Here is a 10,990-nt window from a genome sequence, read left to right on the forward strand (position 1 = left end):
ATATTAAGTAGGCTGAACTAAATGTTTATCAATTTGTTATTAGAACTCAATTTAAGTAAGTTACCAGTATTATGTATTATTATTTATCCAAAAACGCTGATAAAAATTCAAATTCAAATTCAAATTTATTTGTCTCGTACACAGTCATACACAGTACGATATGTAGTGAAATGCTTGGACAACTGCTCGTGACCTAAAGAAAACAAAAAAAGGAAAGGCTATGAATAAGATAGGAAATAAATATGCAAAATTAAAAAGGGTAAATTTAACTAGGAAGGAATAAAATATAAATTAAGGTTAAAAATGAAATAACTGTACAACACAAATTAGAATGAAGGGTAAATTTAACTGGGAAGAATAAGATAAAATATATAAATTAAAGTTGAAAATAAAATAACTGTACAACAAAATACACAATATAGAACTATATAAGAATGTATGAAGAAATCTAAATATAAATAAATATATACACAATAACAGCAGCTGTACAAGTATTAACTGGAAATGAAGAATATAGTGACCAGTGTTGTGCAAAAACAATGTCCAGAATGTCCAGTGTGTGTGTAAGAACCATATGTGTGGGTCAGTACTGTGTGGTGGTGTGATTGAGAGACCGTATCGCCTGCGGGAAGAAGCTCCTCCTCAGTCTCTCTGTGTTGGTCTTCAGGGAGCGGAATCGCTTTCCTGACCTCAGCAGAGAGAACAGTCTGTTGTTGGGATGGCTGAGGTCCTTCACCATCTTCCTGGCCTTGGTCCAGCACCGCCTGCTGTAGATTGAGTGCAGGTCAGGGAGCTCGGAGCGGATGGTGCGCTCAGCTGACCGCACAACCCTCTGTAGAGCTCGTCTGTCCTGCATGGTGCTGTTCCCGAACCAGGTTAAGATGTTTCCCGCCAGGATGCTCTCTATGGTGCACGAGTAAAAGTTCCTGAGCACCTTGGAGGGCAGTTGGAAGTCTCTCAAGCGTCTGAGGTGGTAGAGACGCTGTCGGGCCTTTTTCACCACGGTGTTGATGTGACAGGACCATGACAGGTCCTGCGTGATGTGAACTCCGAGGTATTTGAAGCTGTCCACTCTCTCCACTGGGCACTCGTTGATGACGGGGGTCTGGTAGTTCCTCTCCTGCTTAGTGCTGAAGTCCACTATCAGCTCCTTTGTCTTACTGACGTTTAGAGGGAGGTTGTTCCTCTGGCACCAGTTCTCCAGATTCCTAATCTCCTTCAGGTAGGCCGTCTCGTTGTTATCAGAGATCAGGCCCACCACGACGGTGTCGTCAGCAAACTTGATGATGGTGGTGGAGCTGGTAGTGGTCACACAGTCATATGTGTACAGAGAGTACAGCAGGGGGCTCAGAACACACCCCTGGGGGGCTCCAGTGCTGAGAGTGGTGGAGGCTGAGACATGTCCGCCCATCCTTACTGCCTGTGGTCTGCCAGTTAGGAAGTTGGAGATCCACAGACACATAGATGAGCTGAGTCCCAGATGCTCCAGCTTGGTGGTGAGTGTGGAGGGAATTATGGTATTAAATGCAGAGCTGTAGTCTATGAAGAGCATTTTAACATAATTCCCCCTTCTAGTGTCCAAGTGAGTGAGTGATGTGTGGAGGAGATGAGAGATGGCATTGTCTGTGGAACGATTTGGACGGTAAGCGAACTGTAGTGGGTCCAGTGTGTCTGGTAGTGAAGAAATGATGAAGTCTCTGACCAGGCGTTCAAAACACTTCATCACTACTGAGGTGAGGGCTACAGGGCGATAGTCATTGAGAGAAGCAGGGTGGGGTTTCTTTGGGACAGGAACAATGATGGACTCTTTGAAGCATGTGGGGATCACCGACTGAGATAAAGAGATGTTGAATATCTCAGTGAACACAGGAGCTAGCTGGTATGCGCAGTCTCTGAGGATACGACCTGGGATGCCGTCTGGTCCTGCTGCTTTCCTGGTGTTCACTCTCTTGAAGGCTCTCCTTACTTCATGCTCGGAGATGACGAGCACGTTTCCGGTGCTGGCAGTATCTTCCTGTCTGCAGCCGTTAGCGCCGCTAACACTAGCATTGTTGGAGACCTTAGCTGCTGCCTCGAAGCGAGCATAGAAAGTGTTCAGCTCAACAGACCTACGCCTTAGTTCACGGATTCACTTTGTCTAGGGTTTATTTCTGGGATTTCACACAACCCAGGATTCAAATCATGAATACATAATGGGCTTGGATTTACAACATTACAAATGAAATGTGCTCTATTTGGAAGCAGCTGGCCCCTCCCCTTTCGACGGGTTGTGTGAGACTTTAAATCATGAAACTGTAAATTTTAAATTGTTATTGATCCTTTACCCCGAGTCCTAAAGTGTATATTCATTTTCTTACTCTTCTTATATTTATTGTTTGTTTACTTGCACTGCTGTAGCTGGAGCCTCGTCGTCTCGTCTCTCTATATGCTGGACTGTATGTAGCGGAGATGACAATAAAGTTTACTTTGACTTCAGCAGCGAGCAGGCGCACCGAGGGCTCTCGCACTCACTCTTCATGTACAGAATTTCGAAAAAACATTGGTGCAAATTATAAGTCTGTATCATGATGTCTGGTGTTTTCGTGTTTGTTGGTTTGTTTTTATTTTGTTTAACTTTGCGAGTTGGTTATTAGATGCTGCTCCCTGCCGCCCCGCCCTCTCCTCCCTGTGCCGCAAGCAGCAGGAGCACCTCGCAAACAAAGGGCGCCCTATACTCCCAGCAAATGGGCGATAGAAAACTGATTGGCGCCTGTACCATTCCCAATATGCGCTGGCTGACGTCGGGGACGCATGAGTACAAGCATTTTTTTTTTTTTTTTGCCGATGCGCGTGATGCCGCCCCCCACCATGATGCCGCCCCAGGCAACCGCCCGTGTAGCCCGTATCAATAACCGCTACTGCTTTGCGGCAGCTTTTGAACATCTGTGACATCTATTAATGTCAAATCTAGCCTTTCTTTAACTGCTTTTATATTTAACCGACTTTTCTATTTAATTACATTTTAAATAATAATATTAACAATAGTATTTATTTTGTTAAAAAATGTGTTTAAAAACAAGTTTTTTTGTGAAAGCTATAATCCAGAATAGTGGCCTGTTAAATGGTTAAAGACTAGGTTGGCTTTATACTTGAGAATAAAGTATTACAGCTTGTCCTTCTAAAGAATTAAGTTATATTCCACAGTTGAATCATAAGAAACATTATGTTACATATGAACACTGCCATATGTTAGATCTGGTCATTTTGCTTATAAGAAACTTTATATATTGGAAGTTAGCTTTTAACAAGCATGTAATGATTATATTTAAATTAGGTGGTCTTTTTTAAACATGTCTCTTTAGGCCTAAACTGACAGTGCCAATACCACACATTCAGACACAGTAGTAGATGGTGTTTTTACTACTATATGTGTTAGTCTAATTTGGTTGTATGGGGTCTACATTGACCCTCTGTGTTGTACGTTATTATGACTGCACAGCCTTTAAAGATCAAATCAGCTTCTGAAAAAATTCTGTGTTTTCTCCCTCTGCTTGCTTCTTGCTGTCTTTGAGGGACCAGCACTCCTGCTGTTGGACAGAAAGACATCAGTAAGTATTTTGGTTTTCCAATATATTAGCAACTGTCAGTGACATTTATATTAATGAGGCTGAGCTTTAATCATACTTTAGATCAGCCTGTTTTACTTATTGTTTTATTTGTGCTTTGGTTTGGGGAAGTTGTTTCTGTACTGATCTTTTCCTGTCTTCTGTTATTAGACTTGAGATATGACTGCACGATGCTGTTGCTGGTGACTCCAGTTAATTCTACAAGACATGCTGTGGAAGTAAACAAACAACAACAGTTTGTCTGCATTTCTTGAAAGATCACATCCCCCAAACTTAGTTTAGAGGGTCTACACTGTATATAGTGAAGTCTGCAAGTTTTGGGGAAATTGGCGGGTCATTCCCCTCATCCCCAGACTCTGCTTCCTCCTCGGAAGACGTGTCAGTGGGATTAAGGAGGTCCTCGAAGTATTCCTTCCACCGCCTGACAATTTTCTCAGTCGACGTCAGCAGCGCTCCGCCAGCACTATACACAGTGCAGGTAGAGCACCGCTTTCCCCTCCTGAGACGTCTGACGGTTTGCCAGAATCTCTTCGAGGCAGTCCGAAAGTCTTTTTCCATGGCCTCTCCGAACTCCTCCCACACCCGAGTTTTTGCTTCAGCCACTGCCCGAGCCACATTCCGCTTGGCCTGTCGATACCTGTCGGCTGCCTCCGGAGTCCCACAGGCTAACCAAGCCCGATAGGACTCCTTCTTCAGCCTGGTGGCTCCCTTCACCTCTGGTGTCCACCATTTGGTTCGGGGATTACCACCACGGCAGGCACCAACCACCTTGCGGCCGCAGCTCAATGCAGCAGCTTCTGCAATTGAGACGCTGAACATGGTCCATTCGGACTCAATGTCCCCAGTCTCCCTGGGAATGCTGTTGAAGCTCTGCCGGAGGTGTGCGTTGAAGATCTCGCGGACTGGGGCCTCAAACTCCCAAATTTGTGGAACCAGTTTGGGGATGGCCCATTCCTGTCCCAACTTGACTGCACACTAGTACACAAAGCCATGTCCATAAAGACAGGGACGAATGAGTTTGGAGTGGAAAAAGTCCACAGAGTCCTGAAGTCGTTCCAATAGCATACCTTTGGGATGAATTAAAGTGGAGACTGTGAGCCAAAGTCTTCTTGTCCAACATCAGTACCTCACAAGTGTGCTTCTGTAAGAATGGTCAAAAATTCCTATAAACATGCTCCTAACACTGTGGAAAGCATTACCAAAAAAACTGAAGCTGATGTAGATGTAAAGGGTGGCCTGACATTATAATGAGCCCTATGGATTTAGAATGGGATGCCATTTAAATTTATATGCATGCAAAGGCAGATGAGCGAATATTTTTGGTAGTATAATCTAAGTTGCAGGTTTATCAGTCAAGCAATCATAAATGGAACAAACAGAATATGTATCATATGTTCTGTTTGTGTTTTGTATTTTATTTTATTTTTTGAAGATTAATTTTTAAGCACCCTTTTAATTTTAATTTGCACACTTTATTTCACACCCTGAAAACTATGTGTAACATTGAGGCAAACTGTAGAAATTCTAGGGTTTGTAAGGGAAAGCACAGGGGATATTGTGCCATCTAAAAGGATAATGTTTAGATAGATGGCCTTACGTTATCTTACAGTGATAAGTGATAAGATAATGTGAAGGAGTGAGCACTAACTGATTGCACAAGCAAGGAAAATCTCTTTCTTTGTTTTTTTTAAATAAAGGGTATATTTTGTTGTTTCAAAACACTTTATGAAATAAAAAAGAAATCTGAAAACAGTCAAGAATGATTTGTTGACAATGTAAATTCATGCAGCAGGTGGGGGATCAGAATCACCTGTATTATTTTTTCCTTTCCACTCATTTGAAAGTTTGTTAGTGGTTTATCACTTGTTCCAGCACACGCAAACGTCACACCATTGTAAATATGTTTATTGCACAGGATAACGTGTATTCACTCAAGCCTATTTCCAAATCACCTAAATGTTAATTATGGCACTAGCTGTGAAACATTTTCATGATGAAAGGTCGTGGCCAGTCTTCAACAAAGGAGAGATATAAAATAATCAACGCGGTTAATCTTAGAAGATGGGCACTTCTATATTGTTATGTCATGATGTTTCTCAGTTTATGATCATCTTTTTTATTATTGTCACATAGCTGACAAACATTGAGTGATTATTATTTTTCATACTTCTTCTATTATGTTTAGGTATCAGTCATTGGAGTCATTCACTTCATCACAAAATGCACCCATATGATCGATGTACTTTGTATTATGATATAATCGTGCTTTATTTGCTTTAATTTTTTAATTTATCAGTTACAACTGGAAACTAATGATTTTCCATAACAACTGACATCAAATTTTCATGTTATTATTATATCTTATATATTATTATATTATATAAAGACACAAAGCTGACATACACATGTTGTATACTTGGGTCTACAAAACTTCACACATTAAAAAAAAAGAAGGCTTCTTTTCAGGAATCAAACCACCAGCCTTCAACCAAACTTTATTATTGAAACAACAATAAGGTCATCCACTTTAACAACCTCCAACCCAACTAAAAGAAGAGGGGTTAAGTAAAAACAAGAGTTATTTGAGAATAAATTCAAACCTTTATTATTAGCACAGTCATAAACCAGGTAGGAATTATTTTCTATCTTGTATTATGAGAATAAAATGTTGAAATGAATGAATAGAAAAAACATAAAGGAATAAATACTTCCTCCAATGATTCATTTTAAGACTGACTTTAATCTGGAACATGACAGCATAACAATATGATTTGTATCCAAAACAAAAATTCTATCAGGTATCATATCATCCTATATTTAATTAATGAATAACCATGAAACCAATTGAGCGTTTCCTTGGCTGTGTGTGGGATCACTGTCTTGCTCAAATGTCCACCCTCATTTCATTTTCATTATCCTGGTAGATGGAAGCAGATTTTTATCAAAAATGTTTCAATACACTTTTCCATTCACCCTTTCTTCAGTTTAAGTGTCCCACTGCCGTGTGCTGAAAAACAGCCCCACACCACGATGTTCCCACCTCCAAACTTCACTGTTCTTATGGAGTTTCTGGGGTGATATGCAGTGTTTTTTGACACCCAAACATCACGTGTATTATGGCATCCAAAAGCAAAGTTTAAATGTACTTCAACATGCTTTTTCTTCAACACTGGAGTCTTACGCAGTGAGCATGGCGGTGGAGTGAGTAACTTATTGTCTTCTTTGGAACAATTGTACTTGCTGATTCAGTGTCTTCTTATGATGTTCTTTCCACTTCTGGATTATGGCCCCAACAGTGCTCACTGGAACCTTCAGTAGCCTAGAAATTCTTCTGTAACCAGTGCTATCAGTATGTCCTCAGAGAGCTCATTGGTTTTATCTATCATGAGGTGTTTCTTATAGGTTATAGGCCATCAGTTGGGACTGAACCAGCTAATTACTAATTCTTGACAGAATTGCTTTCTAGTTACTGATGGATTTCTGCGAGTGTCTTGACTGGTTTTTGTTTTTGCAACTTCCTTTCTGTGTGTGTTCAATACTTTCCCCCCTGTATTATTTCTTATTATTTTGCATAATTTACGGACATCTATGGTTTGATTTCTTTGCGTGTGTGGATCGGATGGGTTGTTAGCGATTGAATTCTGATAAGAATTTCATGTCAGTAGCAAATTTAGAAATATATTTATTTAGAAAATTGGTGACATGTTCTATACTTACTTTACCCCCTGTATGTAATATACTATATAACGATATGATATGTGACCGGTGACCCAAGGTACACCAGGGTCATATACGTGCCACAATGAGTAAATTATTGCCTACATATAGCTAAGACTAAGCAATCTCTTATCAAAGCATGTCCTAATAATCAGTACACTTATGACCTAGATTTACGAAAGACTGCTATATTGTCTTTGTGTTCGTAGAACAATCAGGTGTATAAAAGGCCAAACTTTGTTGCGGCTGTTTGGGTCTTTCTTCTGGTTTGACGGTAAATGAACAAGGGGCACAGCCCTTATTCTCTCTTAATCATGGTTTCTTTTCTTTTTTTGCTGGTGGGTAGGTGGGTGGGAGGTTGTAGCTTTTATAGTGTTGCTTGATTTGTAGAACTGACATCATTTTTTCTCTTAGAGTCATCAAGTGAAATATTAAGAAGTCACTCTAAGATGGCCAGGCTCACAGTTGTAGCAGGTATTTTGGGAACTTATTGCATGCATACAATATAAATGTAAACACTGACATTTATTTTATCATGCTTTTGCCTACATTCTAATTTTTCTTAGGTTTGTGTCTGGTGATGAGCCAGCTGGGTAAGTTTTTTTTCTGTTTCTTTTTTGTTAAAGAAAATAAATTTTGATCACTACTTGTGTATCACTACTGGGACCTGTGCTTTATTAATATTACACCACCACAGGATCTGCCAGCAGGATGGAGTGCTACTTCACCAACTGGTCCCAGTACAGGCCTGGAGATGGAAAGTTTCTGCCACAAAATGTGGACCCTTTCCTATGCACCACCCTCATCTATGCATTCTCCATCATCAACTACAACAATGAGCTGGTTACCTACGAGTGGAATGACGACGTCCTCTACAAGTCTTTCAATGATCTGAAGACCAAGTAAGTGGATATTATCCTATAGGTCAGAGGTAAAGCAAAACACAATACCTCTTGAGCGTATCGTGTCTTTAAGAGTTTTCCACTAAGATATTACAGTTTCTTTAATGATATTACAAGTTTTCTGCTGTTTCCAGGAATCCCCACCTGAAGACTCTCTTGGCCGTTGGTGGATGGAACTTTGGGTCAACACAGTAAGAAATACTTTAAAGAAAGAAAATTATTTCACATTAGGACAATGGTACGTAGCTAACCAAATATTGTGTGTAAACCATCAGTCTGAATCAAATCAAAATCAAAAAGAAGTTTCCATTATTAAACACAGCAAACATTAATCACAATTCTCCTGTTAAAGACATAAAGCACTAAGCAGATTTTACTATAAAGATCAAATGTTAACTTGGTTTTTGTGTTTTTTTGTTTTTTTGCAGGTTCTCCATCACAGTTTCTACTGCAGCTAATCGTCAGAAGTTCATCCAGTCTACTATCAGATTTCTAAGGACTCATGGATTTGACGGTCTGGATTTGGACTGGGAGTACCCTGGATCCCGTGGAAGTCCTCCTGAGGACAAACAGAGGTTTACTCTGCTCTGCAGGGTGGGTATAGATCTCCATTTTTTAAAATCTACATCTCATTGATGTTGTTTCGTTTGTATCATACTTGAATGGTAAATGCTAAATGGACTGATTCCACTAACCTTCCAATCGGTAGATGATCTGCTATACCTCCTAAACTACAGCCACCCCATGGACTCCATTCTTACACTGTTATGTGGTGAACTTTTATAGGAACTTGTTGCTGCCTTTGCAGCTGAAGCCCAAGCTACCGGCAATCCCCAGCTCATGCTAACTGCTGCTGTTGCTGCTGGAAAAGGAACCATTGATGCTGGATATGAGATCGCTGAGATAGCCAAGTGAGGGTCCTGCTTTATAAACCATCTTACTTCATCTACTACTTTTAGAAATCTGACAGTTGTGCAATGTAAGCATGAAAATCACTGTTTATGTTTATTTCCTTATTGCAGAGAATTAGATTTCATCAATATAATGACCTACGACTTCCATGGAACTTGGGAGCAATTCACTGGACACAACAGCCCTTTGTACCGTGGATCTCAGGACTTTGGTGACCTTATCTATTTCAACATTGTAAGTAAAGCGTTAAAACTGAAATAAGATTCATTTAAAAGATAACTGTAACTTTAACAGGTAACTTCTTATGAACACAAACTTCACATTTTTTAACTTCTATAGGACTATGCCATGAAATATTGGAGAGACAATGGCACCCCACTGGAGAAGCTGAGGATGGGATTTGCATCTTATGGTCGTACCTTCCGCCTGACATCATCAAACACTGGTGTTGGTGCTCCAGCTAGCGGCCCAGCATCAGCTGGTCCATACACCCGTGAAGCTGGATTCTGGTCTTATTATGAGGTACATTTCTTAAGGCTGGAATTTAATGATTGCCTCATGATGTATAGCATATGTTGCTTTGATATCTAATGATATTTATAAAACGACAAATGTTAACCATGTAGTCTGTGCTGTAGATCTGTACCTTCGTGAAAGGCAGCACCATTAACTGGATTGAAGACCAGAAAGTCCCCTATGCTTTCAAAAACAATGAGTGGGTAGGATTTGACAACAAGGAGAGCTATGAAACCAAGGTAAGTGAGAAAGCTTGCATCATTTCTTTTTGTTTAACACATTTGTGTATGTACAAGGTAGTGATATCAATCTCTGTTTAATTTTTCCCCAATAGGTACGTTACCTGAAAGATCAGATGTTTGGCGGGGCCTTTGTGTGGGCTCTTGATTTGGATGACTTTGCAGGAAAATTCTGCGGGGAGGGTCCCCATCCTCTGCTCTCTCATCTGCGCAACCTTCTTGAAATTGGTATGCCCAAAGCAGATTCATATAGATTAATTATTTTAGTCTATATATATTTAATAAATTAGTGTGGAACTGTTATCATAAGAACCTCTGTAATTTAGATAAGATGTTACTACAACAGTCAATAAAAATCCAAATATGTTCGATACAGTTTTGAACTAGTAAAACTTTTGTACGAGGGCAGTAAATGTTCTTCATGTAGCGATTGGAGTAATGAAGAATCATGTTAATAGGTCAACAGTGGGTTGGGTTAGGGTGAGGTTGTGTTTTAGCCAGTTACGCATTAAGGGATTCATGCTTATTGATACACATGAATGAAAAACCACCAATAACACATAATTCCTTTGATCTGTACTGTCAAGAGCTTCCCCCACTACCCTCAACCACCACCCCAAAACCTGGAGCGAGCACCACTTCTCCACCCAGCACCACCACCACTACTACCCATGCCCCAGGAACTGGATTCTGCAATGGGAAACCTGATGGCTTATATCCCCACCCAGATGACAAAGCCAGCTTCTACATGTGTTCTGGTGGCAACACCCACGTGGGGCAGTGTGGAGCTGGATCTGTCTTTGATGACAACTGCAAATGCTGTAACTGGCCTTGAGCCTGGAGCAGAGGCATTGTGTATTACATCTGGTGCCAACATCATCTATTAAAGGGACTAAAGTGTATCAGTGTATCCTCTATGTACACATTCATTCATTCACCTATATAACTCGGGTCCTTGGATACATAGATAGAGTTGCCATAAACAGGGTATAACTCGCGTCATCAAAAATGAAGGCCTCAGTTCAGACATCATCAGCCTAATAGTGATTTTGTCTCGTACAAAAAGCAAATAAAACAAAAATAATGTCACAGTGGTCAC

The 10,990-nt window shown here is 40.4% G+C and overlaps 1 protein-coding gene across 2 annotated transcripts; it reads left to right on the top strand.

Moving 5' to 3' along the window:
• Positions 1-7,741: 7,741 nt before the first annotated feature.
• LOC113021750 (acidic mammalian chitinase-like) lies at positions 7,742-10,990 on the top strand. 2 transcript variants are annotated; one of them, XM_026166465.1, is made up of 11 exons: positions 7,742-7,796; positions 7,889-7,915; positions 8,020-8,224; positions 8,359-8,415; positions 8,653-8,818; positions 9,011-9,135; positions 9,247-9,370; positions 9,476-9,658; positions 9,775-9,891; positions 9,987-10,123; positions 10,481-10,990. In XM_026166465.1, exons 1-11 carry the CDS (start codon positions 7,772-7,774, stop codon positions 10,776-10,778), a joined length of 1,464 nt encoding a protein of 487 aa, XP_026022250.1. In that variant the 5' UTR covers positions 7,742-7,771; the 3' UTR covers positions 10,779-10,990. The 2 variants fall into 2 exon arrangements, with proteins under 2 accessions (XP_026022250.1, XP_026022249.1); XM_026166464.1 differs by having other exon boundaries at positions 9,987-10,119; positions 10,479-10,778.

This window comes from Astatotilapia calliptera, chromosome 5 (assembly GCF_900246225.1).
Source record: "Astatotilapia calliptera chromosome 5, fAstCal1.2, whole genome shotgun sequence".
NCBI classification, from domain to species: domain Eukaryota; kingdom Metazoa; phylum Chordata; class Actinopteri; order Cichliformes; family Cichlidae; genus Astatotilapia; species Astatotilapia calliptera.